This window comes from Bombus pyrosoma, linkage group LG12, assembly GCF_014825855.1.
Source record: "Bombus pyrosoma isolate SC7728 linkage group LG12, ASM1482585v1, whole genome shotgun sequence".
NCBI classification, from domain to species: Eukaryota; Metazoa; Arthropoda; class Insecta; order Hymenoptera; family Apidae; genus Bombus; species Bombus pyrosoma.
Genome location: NC_057781.1, coordinates 4,445,769 through 4,464,357, shown reverse-complemented (window position 1 = coordinate 4,464,357; position 18,589 = coordinate 4,445,769). Strand labels below are relative to the sequence as shown.

Below are 18,589 nucleotides of genomic sequence, written 5' to 3'. Positions count from 1 at the left end.
CAAAAATTGAAGATGCCAAAATGTGCAAAACGCACATAATACGTAGAAATATATGAAATATCCAAGCTATGATACTTATTATACAATAATATTTAAGTAGAACAATCCTCTGCCTGGATTCCGCTTCTTTAAATTATATTTATAAAAATATGAATTTGCATAAGTATCCACTGTCTTGCAATATTATTTGAAAATGTGTAACTGAGGAAAAGTCAGAGACCTACCACCCACCGCTCAAACATTGTGGCATACTTTCGCGTAAAGCGGGTTGCATGCTATTGAGAGACCCATCTATGCACCGACATATTTTTCATTCTCGATTTTCCATTCAACATCCAACTCCCATGAACTCACCGGAATATTCACCCTTTGCGGATGCGCGGTTATACTTTTACCCTCGATCCCTCGAAAATTAATTTTCCCTGCTTTATAGTGGTCCATGCGGTAGAACGACTCTTATTTCGCTACTTGTTCATCGTTTGGCTGCCTTAATTGCGCGTCAGCGTTTCAAAAGGTGAATCTGTTATAGGGTTTTTGCCGCACATGGTCTGCATTACACGGTCCATTTCCAGTACCGCAGTATTCCATTCGATAACCTGATATACCGTAACGACGTGTAAGTGCAAATATTGTACACATATTGGTTGTACACACGAAAGTGTGAGTAACGAAGAATATTTGTTGTTCGTTTGAAATTCTATATTAGAGAAAACTTAAGAAATATTTTATATTTAAATTTCGTTCGAATTTTTCAATCAATTTAATGTTGCATCAAATATTTTATACAATATGTGTAGAAATGAAAATGCCACAGTACGTACACGTACAATTTTATCATCGCACGCACGCTTGGAATGGAAGGCAAGAAAGATTTTATATACAGGTTTCGTTCGAATTTTTCTAGCAATCCTATGTTTTATTATACATTTTGTATAGGGTGTATAAAAATGAAAGCGTCAAAGAATATTCACATATCTTACACATGCATGTTTCCTGAAATTTAGTGCAAATACACTGCTCAAAACAATCGGAGGATATGGACAGTCAGTGGTAAATTTTGAAATAGAAGGAATTAAATACATTACATGATAGAGGTTTGGAGCATGTAGCAGGAAATATATATTGAGACTATAATTAGGATGGATAGAACGCTATGCTATTCGCACGAGTGTTGACTCCTGACTGCCGGAATTAGCTGCTCCTCCTCATACTAATTCCTATACCCTAAGCAAGTATGGACAATTTTATTGTCAATCGATGATTCGTTTCTCCACCGGTGGCGCTCAATCAGTGTCCCTAATTGCTTTAATTTAGGACTTAGGACATCGCAATATAGTCGCCCTATAGGCGACTGAAACTGGGCGAGGGAGATGTCTGCTTTATAATGATACAGCGTTTTAATTAATTCGATTACTACGTCAGAAATAGTGCAAATTTATCTCGTTAATTAAATCGTTATCATAGTTCTGTTCTAAAAAAACAAATAAATAAAAAATACTCCAACATCGCAATTATCGAAATTTGTCTACTTTTATTTCTTAATCAGATACTGGATATTTACCTTCACAAGAGTCAAATATTTTATCTTATAGCATTCGACCGTAGAATTGATTGAAAATTAACTAAATTAGCTTAAAAAGTAAAATCATTCATACAGAACAATAATACGTAAATGCAGCTTAAAAAGTGATAAAATGTGAAATATCCAGACAAAAATCAGAATTGATACAGCTTCCATCGTCCAAGGATGAATCAGTTCAAAAAATTTAACTCCTCTTACGCAAAGAGCTTTCTTTCCAAAATATCAACCTGAACATTTATAAATCACTTAAAAATCATCATTATTCTCTCCAGGAAAAAGAATTTCAGCCAAGACAATAGAAGATCCTATCGTATAGGATATCTCATCAGAGAAAATATTTACCTTTATCCAGTTTAATTCATTGGCAGTACAAAACGTATACGTTCGCAGAACCAAAGAAGGCGACGTACGTTCGTGTATAATCCTCTCCAGGCTCGTACATCATTAGAAATTCAAATTCCCTTGGTTGGATGATGGTGTGAGAGTGGAAGAAGCAGAAGAAGAAGAGGAGAACACTAAAACGTGACTGAATGCGTGAGCTCATTATGCATTCGTCTTGCTTCCGTCGAAGACGCCGCTGATTATCGGTACCTTCGCTTACAGCTGTTAAGACCATTGTCTCAGGAAGAGGCTTTCAACGAGGAAAGCTCGAAAGAGCTTCCTTCGGCCTTCCTACGACCTCGACGAACGCTTTGTTTTTTCGTCTTCGTCCACTGAATTTCTCTCTGGTAACTTCCGTTCTTTGATTTCTAGGAAAATTAGGACGAACGCTAATAAGACACAAATATTTCTGAATCGAAATGGAAGGCCAGAGAACGACGATGACAGGTTTTGTTTACGATGCTTGAATTCTGTTTCGTGGACCTTATCGCGTGATACGATGCTTTGAAGATGGCACGTGGATGAAGAAAAGTTCAGGGAATTTTTTAGATCTGTTTTCTCTTCCCGTGCTTCGAAGCTGAATTATAAAAGATAGGTAGAAAAGGAAGAAAAAAGGCGTGGGAACGTAAAATCTACATAGTAATAAAAAGAGAGTAAAAGAAATAGAAAATATGTATGAAATTTCCAGAATATTCTTTGGAATGGAAAATATGAAGTATCCAGTGCGCTCTTTGAAATAAAAAGTACAAGATCGAAGACATGAAACTCCCAAACCAGATACTGAAATAAAAATTATTTTCCCAGAGAAAATTTTTCGAATAATTGAATAACTTTTATTGTTAACTTTTCAACAATTTACAACCATAAACAAGCATTCGTATAACAATGTGATATATAACTAGTGATACAATAGCGCATGAGAAAATGAAAAGACGGGTTTAGGAGGCAAGAAGTGCTGGAACCCCGGTAACTAGTCAACGTGCGTAACACGTGTCAGCCAAATGCTTTTCTTCCTTCCATTCTGCTCTGGCAAATCGACGAGCTGAATGAAAAGCGGTCACATTTTTCAACGTTTGAACGTGTGGCACGAGACAGCACGAGCCACGGACAGACCAGATTGTTTCTTCGAATTTGAAAGAGCGACTCTACAGCCGTTTCTCATTCACGTGTTTTACTTGTTGAAGAAGAGCACGATGTTAGGCGAAAGAATACAAACGCCTAATAAATCATAAATCATTGACACACCTTTAGATTATTTTATTTTTAATTTCTTCTCAGGACGATTATCTAATAACTTACTAGCATAACGATTTTCCTCTTACTTTGATAATTTCATTAATGTATGAATATAAAATTTTAGAAATTTTTATTTCGCGAGTTTCTATCACCATTGTTTCTTTAAATAACAGGATTGTTTTATTTCGTTCTACTTATATTGTTCTAACTTTGTCAAGGAATTAGTAGATTTTATTATGGAAAAAGTAATATCTCGACGTAAAGTTTAACAACTTACTTTTAGAGATTTCGTATATTTGTAAGATAAGCGTATTGAAATAATCTATAGTAGGTATGCTCTACGATATGAGTTTCCAAGTGGCACGTAACAAACCTAATCCGTAGTTCGACATCCCCACAGTATTGAGGTGTACGCCAAGTCCATAAATAATTCAAGCAACAGTTACCACAGCAAACAATATAATTCTCCGTTAAAACTCGAGCACCGTTCCCTTTCGCAATTAAACACATCTGCCTATCCTTTCCTCGCTCGCTCTCTATGAGCCTCCTTTTCCTTTTTTTTTTTTTTTTTGTTTTGTTTTGTATATACAACGTACTACTTTAACTTATACTGCCGTCGATTAAATGCATTTCTGTTAAATTTGTATTTCCATTAAACGAAAAATCATCAATTCTTGTTACATGTATGAGCTTCAATTATAGCAACTGATTCTCCCCCATTTGTATTAATAAATGTACTTCTATTGTCTATACAGAATTTATTCTAAAAGTTTGTGTTATTCTCCCACTAGCAATCATCCTGTATCTTCTACGTAACTGCGTTTTCTTGGCTTGTATGAAACGTAAGCAGAGATTATTTACAATAGAACTGTATTTATCTAAGAATCTCATTTATTGGAAATTTTAATTAGTGTGCAATTAAATGAACTTCTACCAATTAAATTGTGCGAACGAAAAATCATAGATAAGAGAAGAAACCAGCGAACGCCAGTTATACGAGCAATTTGCGCCCCATTTATATTCATTTAACATTTATTTCGAAATTTTATCTTATTCCTCGATTAAGTATCACGCTGTATCTTCCGCACAGACAATTTTTGTAGCGTTGCACGAAACGTAGACAAAATTACTTATACTTGCGAAGCGGCACAGCAGCCCGGCGATGATCAAACACGATAAACGGTTCTTCGTCCGTGCAATCTTGTTGCGTCGTGTGTTATTAAGAATCTGGATTATTTCGACGGATCGTTTCGCCGATTACGCGCAACACCGTGATACAGAGGGGAATACCGTGTGTAAAGGGGTCACAGTGCTCTACACCGAAAGGAAACGTGGCCATCCGCGGCAGAGCGGTGCGGCACCGAAGGAGGAAACACACGCTCCGCTCTGTTTCCGTACGCACATGCGTGACAGACACGCTAGCGTGCACGCGCGCGGCACTAACCTTACCCCATCTGAAATTCTTTGTAGCCGCTAGTGTACGCGCGCACGCTCATCGCGTACCCTTCCTCGAGATCGACGAGAACATCTTGGAGAAGAAGAAAACGCGTCAATTGAATTTTCCAATAAATAGAACTCTTAGACAAATGGAATTCTTATAATCGTAAGTATACAGAATCACGAAAGTATTCCAACGCTTGTGATATAAAAGTTCGAAAACAGTAACAGGGTTAAATTGTAGTAACAGGGATGGATGTATGTTGCTTAGGTTGTGCTTTGTTTGAGCGTGAAGAGAGCGTAGATTTAGACGACCTTTTCTTGTGTTTTTATATGTCTCACTCTGTTTTGTAGTTTTTGGCAAGAGTAGAAAGGAATATCTTTGTGCTTCGTTTTGTTCTATGAAGAATGGGGTTCTAAGACCTCTCTTTTTCTTCTCTCTCTCTCTCTCTCTCTCTCTCTCTCTATGTTTTGTAGTAACGGAAAAGTTCTTGACATTGCGTTTATCTCACGGGAAATTTACATTTCCACTGCCGTGGTTGAAATATTTTTAGAGTTTCTAAACGCTTGGATTGTGAAGTATCGAGGAAATGCCTCACATTTTGTGGATTCTATTGGTACAAAAACATAAACTGTGTTTCTAATAGCTGCGGACTATTGCTTGCCGACAAAATTGTCAACCTCGACGATTAAAATTGAACTTTACGAACTACGGAAATCCGATTTTAACTAAAGTTACTCGTACTTCTATCACAGATACCTTCAACAAACAAAAGTATAATTATCTACGAAAACACATCTCACCTAACGACAATGTGAATTATGAACGAACCATTTTCTTTTCAATCAACAACCTGATCCAAACTTCCTCAATTTCTCCCAAATACCCCCAAATCGTTGTTAGCCATCCATTCGCCCTGAAAATCCTTTCTCGGCTATCAAAGGATCTCGAAATTTTCCATGAAGCTTCCTCAACGTCATCCCGATCGTCCTCCAGCTCGAAACCGATTCACGCGGGCAATTATATTTAGTCGAGGCGCGTATACTTCACGCCTTTCGAGGAATATACCCTCAGTTTCCCTTTTACACTCTTCGTGCACACATGTACGTACACAGAGCGAAACATAAACGTGCGCTCGTCGATTTCGCTTCTTCGACGGTACTCCTTGTTTATCTCGAAATAACGCTGCTTTGGTCGCACATGGGCGTTTCTTCTAGCCACTGCCAGATGCGTGGGTGGTGGCAGTGAAGAGAAGAGAAGGAGAGCACAAATGACGGTCACATGGCATCGTCGCGGACTCCTCTTCTGCTCTGACTTGTCAGTATTCCGTGAAGTGTTGTGCCGTGACTGCGTGCGGCCTTCTTTCGTCCGCAACCCCACGCACCACCAGTCCAGAATAATACCAGAAGCCTCGATTTTCCACCGTTTTCCATCGCTCGACCGCTCTATATTTCTTCTTTGCCTCGAGCATAGAGAAAGAAGTTTCACGTTTCGCACCCTATGCTCAAAGAACAAGTATTACGAAAAGAAGAGACTTAAATTCAACGAATCGATTTTCATAAATCAAAGAGGAATCAAATCACTGACGGTGATTCAGGGTTGACTCGTGCGAAGATACAATTTCAAAGTATTTCTTCCAACATATTTCGTTCGAAGAAGAAGTTCGTTATTTGAAGAGGAGATTTTGTGCATGATCACGTAGAAATTGATGAATTTGTAGATAAAATTGTAATTGCTATATGATGGTAAAAGATCGTTAAGACTGGAGGTAGAGTTCTGAAGACACTTTAAGCAGTGTTCGTTTCAAGAAGCCACGTTGAAGGAAAAAGTTGCTTGTTTGAGGAAGAGACTCTTGAAATAGATGAATCGAAGCGTGGAGATGTCAACACAAGAGAAACTTCAAACCCGGATAAAATTGGAATTTCCCTGATAATATTACTTGAACTTGAACGAAGATAAGATTCTGAAATATCTCGAGGAGCGTTTCTTCGGAGGTTTCTGGCCCGGGGAAGAAGAAGAGAGACTTCGAGTGGCTGGGAATGAATTTTTGATGGTAACCGAACAGAATTTCCAACGAAAGATTCAATAGAGGTTAAACATTGATTCAAAGGTTCTTTATGGTTTGGTTTCTTCGATCGTTCACTGGTCGCACTCGAGACAAAAGCTCGATGATCGTTTTAACGCCAATCAGGTCGAAAATCTCATTTTAAAATTCTACGAGCGAAGACAAGTATTCCGGTTCGATTTGGTATAGGTATAGTTTGAATAGAAGTTTGGAGGACGATTCGTCTAAAGATAGAAGTTCGAAGGTCTTCACGAGGAATTTGGGAGCCGTTTTGGGAAGTTAAACGAGAGAAGAATTAGAAAATAGACGAAAAAGCTTGAGAAACGATCGGTTACGAAAGGAGACAAAATTTGTTAGAAGAGAAAAATAGAAAATTTTACGTCAAACATCCATAGTTATCACACATAAATACATAAATACATCCATGGTATAACACACAGAAAAGAATAATTTTGGAATTTAATTATATATCGTTCCAGAAACGAATGAAAAATTACCGAAGATGCTAAGAAACGAGAAATGTAACGCAAGAATCAAAGAGGATGCAAAGTAGATGGAAAATATAAAATAAGAAACGTCGAAAGGAATATTCTAATTGATCTCGGCCACTTTTGGAGAAGTGTATCGAAGTGGAACGCGAACAAAAAGCCGGCAGAAGCATCGTTTAACGTTTTCTAAACGCGCGCCGCTGAAGTGTACTTTGATGCGCTGCTTCGAGAGCATTGAATAAAAAGGAAGTTGTCGAAACGTTCGAAGGGTCTCGTTACGAACGAATAATGCCACCTTTCACACACTGCTTTCGTCCATTTGCATACGCAAAAAATCGTATGGCTACGAGTGCCTTTTCTTCGAACAGTTAATTAATTACATCCACTTTTCAGATCCGAGCTATTCGCTTCGAAATAAAATATTACAATCACTTGAAATTATTAAAATATTAACCGAATCTTAGAAAATATTCTTAAAGAGGAAAAGAAGGACTTTAAAAATATTTGTATTTGAAGAAACCATCGTCAAATGATAAAAGAAGAAAATAAGGCACAAAGAAGAATGGACTTTTTAAGAAGAAATTTCGATCAGTTATTTAGGAAAAATTAAAGGTAAGATGATTATGATTGTTATACTTTTATTACAAATTTTCACATTTTCTCTTAATTGTTTATGAAACATCTCGACTCATCGATACGTTATTGCTCTGACGTTACACGAAGGCTGGTTTATTTACGTAATTTTCCCTCGAAAACAGATTCTATCGAGTCTAATCACAGTTTCCCTCCATCGAGGAAGATTATTGTTCGCGTACGCGGAGCACGTGGACGATCAGCTGATCGAACGTCCTCGTGTCACTTTCCACGAAACCAAAACTTTCTTCCTTAAACATGGCTCGACTCTTCAGTTTACTTCTATTATAAAACAATATGAATCGTTTCCTCTACTATTCTCAAATAATATTTTAAAAAGTATAATCTCATAACATCTTTTTTAACAGGTTTATCTTCGTCGCAAAATAAGATCTATTTCTTTATTTACGATATTTCCACGATCATTTAAAAAAAAAAAAAAAATTATATAGAACATTCGCAGAATCTTCTTTTCTTGAATTTATATGTATATCGACTCACTTATTGAAATATTTAAACGAACCCAAAGCGAAAAATAACTTATGGTCGAACGTGCTCCAGCAACGAATACTTTTAAGGCATCCACGTCGAGAAATCTGTACGAATATTCCATTAGGAATTAGGCAGGCGGCTCGCAGTGTATATTAATAGATCGAACCTGACAGCCGAACCTAACCAGACGCTCGAACGTTACACGCGAATTCGTTTCGTTGGTAACTACCAATCCGACCTCGATGTAAGTTGTATTTCTGTACCTTTATATAATTCTTTCTTCGTTTACCTTTCCCTTGTGTTCCGATTTTTTATATTTCAAGTGGAAAGGAAATGGAAGATTATACTACCGGAGATTTGATAACACGTTAGGGTTTCGAAAGAAATTACCACTTCGTTATGTAAATAAGTACCTTATTCGTAGTATTATCATCTTATAATATTGAAACTAATTAATTATACTTAAAAATGAAAATTATAGTTATTATATTATTTCTCAAAAAATGAAGTGTTTATATGCGAGGAATAATTCGTGAGACCAACGTTAGGCAAAGAATTTTATTCACTAGAGATTTAGTAATTCTGATTAGGATAGGTAGATACAATATCTAAAGAAGTTAGTTACAAAAATAGTTTGTAATCTTTTTTTATCTAGGTAGATGACGTTCGTCGGTATGTTAATTGGGCATCTGTTTTTGGACTATGAACTGCAAAATAGATTTGTATAGTCGTCGTACGTCAATGTTTCATAAGATAATTCGAAAGATAGTACAAACGAATGAGAGAAAAGGTCGTGTAAGGTGTATCGATCAGATCTCTTTCTCGAGACGCATCGATTTTCCTTATCTTTCTTATTTTAAAGATAATCATTCTACAAAATTGATAACTACCTTTCAGTATTATTATAAAAGTACCTAGGTGCATTAAGCTTCCTAAACTAATTTTGCCTAATTAATACCGAGCCGTATTACTACTCAGTTTTACAATTTTACAGTACAATTATCCTTTGTTACTTTTTCTCGCTAACACCATGCATCATTTTATTAAATTGCAACGTATTAATTACGTTGAATTTCTGGTCTCGTGTGCTACTGCTAATAAATTCGGGTATCGTTCTAAGAGAAAGTACACGAGATCCAAAAAGAGAAACCAAAACGTGCTTGCACCGAATTCAATCGTGAGACCTTGAACCATGAGAAACGACGTCGAGTGGATGATCCGAGGATGGAACGTGCATGAGCAGTGCGTGCGTTGGTCCAAGATGGGAGTCATAAACGCGGTGTATTGTGTAATCAGCAAACGACGTGCGTGAAAATGCGTGTCACGTACGAAACACTTGACTTTCAGTCCATCGCGGAAGTTGGAATAAGAATTTTTGTCGAACGAAGCAACGATTTGTCTAACATCGTTTAACTTCGTTTTTAAATATGATCATCGAAATACGATTGTTTGGAATTAGAATAAGGAAGTTTAAAAGAAGATCCTTAAAGTTTGAGGGAAGATAAAACACCAATCAAAACTTTAACAATTTCAGACATTCGGGTAATTTATATTTAAGGAATATATGTGTTTTCCTTCGTTAGAGGGAAATCTTTCAAATATAAAAGGTAATGAATATGGAAATATAGAATAGGAAAATGTAGCGCAAGGCTATGATGAGTTACATACTATCAGGTGGAGGGGAAAAGCGAAGGAGGGTAGGATAAATGATCAGGTGGTGGATTGGTTAAGGGACATAGAAAAAAGAGGAACGGAGTGCAAATGTGTTTCAAACCAAAGTGTAGTACTTTAGCAAAAGATTAAGATTAAATGCCACTTAACGTGTAGATATGTATTGTATATGGATAGGTATAGGATAGGGAACGTGTGCAATGAATGCATGTGACGAAATCTGAATCAGATATTTTAGACTTGTGTAAAACCGAGCCCATTTCTTGGCTGCTAGAATCGAAAATAAAGATAATATATGTGTACAAAATAGGAAAATATTTATTGCAAAACCTAAAACTTGAAGCACGATCTAAAAATTTATGGAATTCCAAATTTGTTAATCGCATTAAATGAATTATACTGCATCTCAAGGAACTCATCGGATAGATGGAATTTCAAGGTGATTTTGAGTGTTTTAAATGGTATCGTATATTTTTTGTACCATTAGTCGATCCATCTGAACGTTCTTTATAAAAAAGTATTAACTTATTTATACCGAAAATCCGTTGATTTTTTCAGATATTTTAACTTTAATTTAACAGATGTAATATACATTAAATTTGTCCAATTAAGGTAAAAATATCTGCCAAACCAACGGTTTTCCGATATAAGTAGGTTAATACTCTTCTGTAAAGAATGTTTAGCTGGATCGACTAATGTTATAGAAAATATACGACATCGTTTGAAAAAGCTCAAGATCATCCTCAGAAAATATAAAATATAATTCTCTCTCTCTGTATTTACGAAGGACATATTGTTAATAATAACAAATATATACCGAGAACAATTTATCGAAATTAAATATAAGAATAATCGCCTTGAGAAATTGTCGTCCTTTCATTTTTTATTTTCATTCTTAAAGGAACTAAAAAAACTTCTTCATAAAGAGTTTCCAATTCTGAATCATAAGATAGAAATTTGAGCTTAACTATGAAACTTCCATTCCAATTTCTTAATCTGTTTCCCAAAAGAGGACAGAGTAGTTGGGAAAAATTGAAAATCTCACGCAAACCGGACGAAACACCAAACACGCCGCTATTTTTGCCTCAAGGTAAAAAAGAAGTTCGTCGATCGCTGCTGGGTCAAGCTGAACTGCACTTAATTTATTGTACATAGCTGGTGCACCACAGTGCAGCACCTGCCGACGATGAAAAAAGCGCGCATCCAAGCAACGATGCACGTGCCTCCATAAGAGGGACGTACGCGCATTAACTTTTACGCGAGGTTGTTCCCTTACACGTGACGCGCCATTAATTAACAAGTACGTAAATTACGTTGATACGTAAATCTCAGAGCTGCGCGTGTTTTGCACGTTGCTCTTTCGAAAAAGAGCAACAAAGTACCCTTTTTTTCGCTGTTGTATATGTCTCAAGTCACGGGTTCGTAAATTTCAGGATACTAAGATTCAGGGAATTTGGTATATTAGATCTTAGGATTCTGAAATGCGCTTTAATCTTCATAACTCAGATCCTATGAACGTTAGATCTTATAAATTCTAGGTACCATATATCTTAGAATTCGCACATTCTAAGTTTGATAGATTCTAGGTTTGATCGACTCCTTCGTTAGTTCGTAGATTTTAGAATCATGGTTTCTACGGGTTCCATACTAATTCACATATTCCAGGATTCATGCGTTTCTAGATTCGTGACATTTAGGACTCCAGCATTATATTTATGTACTTGACCAAAATTAGCAGAATCTGGGATTCATGGATTATAGGTCTTCGTTCACGGGTTTTAGAATTTATAGATTTCGTGTATCGATTCATAAATTTTTATGGTCGTGACCTCGTTTCGTTTTAGGAACATTTGCTTCATTCTTAAGATCCTCGCACGTAGATCCTCAGGCAACAAACAAGGCTCTTGTAATCTTCAAATCTTGAAATCTTCAAATTTTGGCATTTGTATTCTTCTTCAAGCTAAGAACTATTTTTTGGCATCGTCGTGTTTCTAACAAAAGCTGAACGAAGATTCACAAAGTCGTTTCACGGAATTCCGAACACGTTCGAAAATTCTTGGTGCGCTACGAATCGTTTGGCAGTCACTCGACATGCGTTCGTGGTGCTCGTGGGAACTAATGACTGTAGTGAATTAATCATCGATATTCTCAAATAATTTTCAGAAGCGGTTTCTCGTTATTCTCTTAAATACGTTGCAAGAAAATTTCTAGTTTTATAAGGAAGAAAGAGTATCGACTGAATTGTTTTTGGAGCACCCTATGTAAGAGTAGAAATACAAAGCGATATGGAGTATATACGATAAGGGACGTGAATTAAATGAAACAACCAGCTACACAGTTAGCGAGGACAATTCAAAGATAATGGCGGTAACTACGTGCATATATGGTGAAAAATAGCGGCAATCCAAACAACGTGACGACGTAACAAGCACAATAAAAACATTAAAGTTGTTACCTACAAAAAGATTATACTCGATCGAACGAAGGTGAAATTATTAAAGAAGGCAAATTGTCACGATATTTTCTGAAAAGGAATGTTTTTTGAAGAGGTTTTAGAAAAATTGCTTTAGCCGACAATATAGAAGAGGCACCGAGCTAATCGTCATCTTCAAGAAAAAAGAGAAAAAGATTCAAACGTGGTTCTTCGTACCTAACAAAAAGAATTAATAAACAAAACATAGCAAATAATGGAAAAGCAACTCTGTGACCACAGCAACGACGATAACAAGATCAGATCAAGTATAAAGACACAAAATCTCATTCCCCCCTCAGATTGTTTCACCAACGAAACTCCAGTTCATCGTCGCGTTTCCGACAAAACGTGAAAACGAGGTGAAAACGAGTAAACGAATCGTTCTGGGTCGCGGCATTGCAACGAATGCGAGGCAATTTATACAACGGAGTGACGATGATTCGTTCTATCAGCTGATCCATTTGGACAGCAGAGTAAATCAGAGCTTGTACGAGCTTTCATGGGAACGATAACCCTAACGTCGTGTCTTTCCTTCTTCTTCTCCCTCTTTCTCTCTTCTCTGGCACGTTCCGTCGTTTCTTTTCTCTCTCTCTCTCTCTGCTTCTCTTTCTTCTTCCTTTTTATTGCTCGTCGACGGAAGCCGCACGAAAATAGTTCGCCGCGAGTCTGCCCGCTTCGAGAACGACGGAACAACCAACTCTCGGTCACGGTATTCCTCGAACGAGTTCCGTGGAAACGAATTTCCATGGATCTACCGGCGATTAGATGGGGAACATGGCGAATGACGTAAATTTCCGAGTAACCGAGGGATAGAATGTAATTGGAGCATAGAGAGTTATCGGTGGAGAAGTTCGGTAATTGCGGTGAGTTTCGCAATGATGTAGGAGATTGGGACGTGGACGTTGCGTGAAACTGGCGGAGTCTGCGAGGGTGTGCTATCCGGGCTACGGGACGTGTTTTATGTGACACTTGGGCAAAGTCGAACGTAGATTAACTTTATATATCAAATTTATAGATTTAGATGTAATTGTGGACTATATATTGTTATAATGTATTACGCTGTAAAACGAACTATATATTATGCGCAGATGTAAATGCATTAAAAGTTGGAGGGAATTATAGGAAAATAAAGAGAAACCACTTGTCGACACTGTTGATAAAATAATAACAACAGTAATGTTAGTATATAGTTACGTTTAATCTATATATTTAATCTATAGGTAAGATACATATATTTAATTTATAAACTGATCCAAATGGTTCTAGGCAAGTTTGTAGGCCAAGAGGGACGAATAAGACGCTCGCGCAGAAACACATATAGTATGAATGGTGAAATGTATAATAAATAAAATAAATAAAATAGCAAGCAGAAGTAATCGATATAATTCGTTACATACAGGACCCGTTAAAATTTTTAAGCACTTTCTAAAAATTTTCAATTTCATAAAAATGAACAATTTTAAAAAGTATAATTTCCATAAGCGTATATCTTTTATTCATAATTATTAGAATGCTTGCTATGGTAACGGTTAATTTTCTAGTAATTAGTAATGCTATTAATATTCTAACGAAATTAGTAATTATTCTTCGTTATAGCTAGCACTTAAGCGAACGAAGTTAATGGAAGTAACAAGTAACGGGACTACGAATTAACTTCGATAAGTTAAACTTCGTCCGTCCAACTTCAAGCTGAGTCGGTTCTGAGGTAACTTTGAACGAAGTGTTTCTACCGTGTTCCACGGTAAAGCCTACGGGGTTGGCGTGCGTATCGAGTTGCGACTACATATTAGGGCGTTCTACCTTACGTAATTAATGCTGGTTGACTGCTTGACAGCTCATCAAACTGACGGGACGAAGAGGTAAATAAAAAATAATGCAACAATAGTTTGTAGAACCAGAATTTTTCACGCTTTAAATACGAACAACAAGATGGAAAATATTATTCTCATATATACGCGCATACGCGAATACACGCAAGACACAGACGTAAACTTCTTGTTTAACGATCGATCGAAATATCGCTCTATGGATGCAAATGAAGTGGATGAAAGCGCGGTTGTGCAAGAATTTAATAGCAGCACGCTAGTGAAACTATCGTTGCATGTCTGTGAATAAAATTACACTTTGTAACACCTTCGGCTAACGTTACGAGGCCTGAGACAAGGAGAGCCACCGTCAGAAAATCACAGGAATTGTAATATGCTCGGCCAGGATGGACTCCTGAACGAAAAAATAATAAAAAGAGAAAACACAATGAATTCGTAAAATGATTTACAATTCCGATAAACTCGTAATTTGTTTCTCTCTTGTTCATATTTTACACTTTGCTCGTTTAAATTTGCAATCATTATAATTCAGACTTCGATATGATTATCGGTAGAGCGAGAAACTTAAAGATTACACTTGCACTTTGCACTTTTAATATTCGTAGATTCTGCACAACCTTAATCCTTAAGGAGGTGGTACGATTAGGTTGGCTTGCTAAAGCTGTAGTACAGAAATTTGCAGTAAATGTTAATTTCCAACCACGGTCATTGTACTTATTCTATACAAGTATAGTAAATGGGTAATCCTAACATTGGATATATATGATATTTATAGTTATGTGGTATTCGCACAAGTACACGTATTTTAAATCGAATTTAAAGTTTATTAAGTAAAAAGGAATGAATTATTATCAAGGAGGCTTTCAGCCCCTTGGATTTATTATTTCTCCTTCACTCTCGCTCGATTCTTATTCACTTTTCTAAAAACTTTCTGTGAATCATACTACGTATTAATGAGAGCAATAAAGTGCGCCGTTTAAACAAATATGCGTATTTCGAATGAAATTTAGAACCTGTTTCATTAAAGACCGTTCACAATAAACCACTCTACATAATAATGTTAGTGCATAATGTCGATAAAACGAGGACGCCAGAAACCTTAAAAAAAGTAAAAGACGTAAGAAACACGAAGGAATTTCCTAGCTATTCGAAAGAAACTTTTCATCTTGTTTCATAGGTGTTTTGATTCAGAGGTCGCATGTCGTTTCATTCATCGCTGAAAATACGCGGGAATATTATATTTAGCGCGATCGCGGAGAGGAGAGTGTCGGCGACAACTACGACAGGTTTATGGTGTATGAACGGTGTAGAACAGTGGGAAACTGGGATCAGGCCACGGGCCGTCCCATTCACGTTTTATTCAAGCGACGTAACAGTGCACTGACTGGCAATCTTCAAACTCGTTCCACTTTCCTCTGCTTTTCCTTTCTTCGACGTTGGAACGAACAACGATTAAGATATAAGATTTGTACGAAAGAAATTGGAATAGAAAGTACATGAAAATATTATTTGATAGAAGCGGAGACACAAGTATAACGATATTCAAATTCTCAAAAATACACCCTTATAAATCTACGTTTATTATAAAATCTCTATGAAAACTTGCGGATTTTAAACAACGAATTATCTTGACTCCAGTGACTCTATTGTTAAACAGCGATAAAAATGTCAATTACAGACAATCTTTTCCCACGAATAATAATGTTCATAAAAATTCCAAAAAATAATAAATTCGTCATTTATAATAATTCTATTGGATAGGCTACATATATATAACCACTATGTTATTATTATATTATATTATATTATTAAGATATATGGAACTATTCGAATAATTCTTTAATAGAGTTAAATAGCGATAGAATACAGTGATTCTTCCCACGTATAACAATCTTTGTATTTGACATTCTCTCTTACCTTTTCTTAATTTCTTTTCCACCTGAACGATCGAAATGCATCGTGTTGTTCCTGTTGCAGAAGACGGGAGCAGCGAAGGTTCCTGGTGGCAAGGGGTCAGCATGGCAGTCGGTAAGCATCGCTTGTTGTTGGACCAATCTGCGGTCACGTATATCTCGAGGACGTTTTCGCAGCCTAGTCACGCGTTTCACGCATAATCACGCGTATCGCGGGACGACTACCGCGTATTCCACCCTCACGATGCACTTTTCTTCTCTCCTTCTCTCCTTTCGCGTATCGTCAGTGACGTGAGCTAATGTCTTTGCCGACGAATCCTCGATCAGCCGCTTCAAATCGACTATGTATACCTGAAAGAGCCGGGAACGTTATTTCAGACAGCCGCCAAGAATTTCTAATTCGTTCTTATTTATAGCTTCGTCGATCGTTTTACAGGTCTCCCCTATTGTTCTTCATTTGACAATTTGTTTTCTTCCCTTTTTTTTAAATTTCTGGTCTTTTTGGTTCGAAGCTTAAAGCTAGGAAATCAGAGATTGCTTTTAATCGTTCTGTTTGATGTTCTTTTCACGTCCAGTTTGAATCTTTTAACTCGGTCTAGTTTCGTCGGTGAAAGATCATTGAAGATTCCTTTTACTCGAGAATCTTTAGAAAGTTTGAAATCTTATAAGAATTATTGTATTATTCTGATAGTTTAAATTCATTCTCCTGCAATTTTCTTTTACATCCCTTTTGTATTCTTTGTATACTTTGTATTCATTGAATTCTTTCGTTTGCCTGGTTTGCACGTTTAAGAAGCTTCACGTTGAAGTTGAGGGCTTTAATTATTTCACGTCGCTCTTTCTGTACACGCTCAAAGCTTCTGTATCCGCGTACTCTTTTCTCACGGAAACACAGCAAAAATATTTTACAAAACAGTAGAGTATAATTAAATTTCGCGTCGTTGATTCTTAATTTGGTACAGAGCTAACGATATTTCAAAACATTTTATGTAACACGTGTAATGCATTTAAAAAAGATTTTCTACGAATGCTCGGACACTTTCGCGAGTTATTCCACGCTTTTTCTATTATCTTTTAAGGTTTTATTTATAAGCTATACGTAATAAATGGTAAACCTTTATTTTTTACCATAGACCAAACATTCAAATGGGCAGAAATTCGAATGAAAAGTAAAAGCTCGCAACGAGTATAAGAAAGATCAGATATTTAGGATACTTCTTAAATTTTCGAACACGTTCGAAAAGTGCACGGAGAGAAGTAGAATTCTGGTGAAAGATTTCGATCAGTAAATTCGTAAGCGACAAACGTATTTGGAAACCGTTCTCCTTTCCCGTATTCGTTTTACGTAGCCCCTACTGATCATGCAAATTCCAAAAACCGTCTACAATTCTTTTATGTCTCGTTTTTAATTATCTTTTCCTTCGCTACAAAATAACATTTCGTGAACTTATTAGTTAGTTAATTTATCGAAGGAAAGAAAACGTAAGGATAAAAACGAGCATTGAAAAAGGAAATAAAAATGCACAGAAGAATCGAATTGCAAAATAAAAAAGGGAAGAACTAGCAACAAAGCTGGAGAAATTCATTAATTATATTGAAGGTCGAATTTCATTTCATGAGATTTCAAACTTTTAACTGAGTTAATCGTAGTGTACAATACTATTATCCCATTATCTTAGAAATCATTTTCATTGTGGTTTTGCGACGAGAAACGACGATTACAATAACGCGACCATTGTGCGTGCATATAACAAACAACAGGAGATAAGTAATTTGAACTTCACCGTGAAACAAACGTTTTTATTTTACTTTACAAGCTTCCAGTCGAAAAGATTGCAAGAATATAAAAGAAAATTACAACAGAATGATTTTATACGATGCGATCGAGGTTCTAGAAATATAATTTTACGATTATTAAATATTAAAGGACACCATACTACAATCACAAGTTTTAAAAGAACGTAGTAATCTCATTCACCTAGACAGTCGACGTTCCGCAAATTAAAAAAAAGGTTATATATATATATCTTTTTATATGTATATATCACAGGATCCTCCACCAACACAGTCGACGTTTAAATCAAGATCGAAAGATCGTCTGGAAAATATTTTCACAAACACGAAACCATCTCGTTTTCGCAGGAAGCTCGCCTCGTGAATCTTTCCCCTTTCGTTCCTCCTCCTGCACTTTTTTTTTCTTTCGTCACAGTACGAGGTCAATTCATCTTCGGAGAGTAATAACGCGCGGATCGTTCACAACGTTACGGCGGACTTCCGGTGCCGCGTACGGCTGTCTCGTTCTTCGCTTCTGGTTTACAGGGTGGGGGACAATACCACGTCCGGTCCATCCCCCCACTTACAAGTACCATTCGAATCGTTCATGGCGTCCTA

The 18,589-nt window shown here is 36.6% G+C and overlaps 1 protein-coding gene across 4 annotated transcripts in view; it reads left to right on the top strand.

The window, feature by feature from the left end:
- Window positions 1-5,916: 5,916 nt before the first annotated feature.
- LOC122573507 overlaps window positions 5,917-18,589 on the top strand; it is a 45,358-nt gene continuing 32,685 nt past the window's right edge. The window contains exons 1-3 of one of the 4 annotated variants that reach the window (XM_043739942.1): window positions 5,917-6,690; window positions 7,182-7,802; window positions 16,263-16,313. In XM_043739942.1, the coding sequence (XP_043595877.1) occupies window positions 16,304-16,313 (10 nt within the window). In that variant the 5' untranslated portion in view covers window positions 5,917-6,690; window positions 7,182-7,802; window positions 16,263-16,303. Of the gene's footprint in view, window positions 7,803-13,729; window positions 13,780-14,055; window positions 14,319-16,262; window positions 16,314-18,589 lie in introns of those variants that run through there. The other 3 variants (XM_043739944.1, XM_043739943.1, XM_043739945.1) reach the window with 3 other exon arrangements.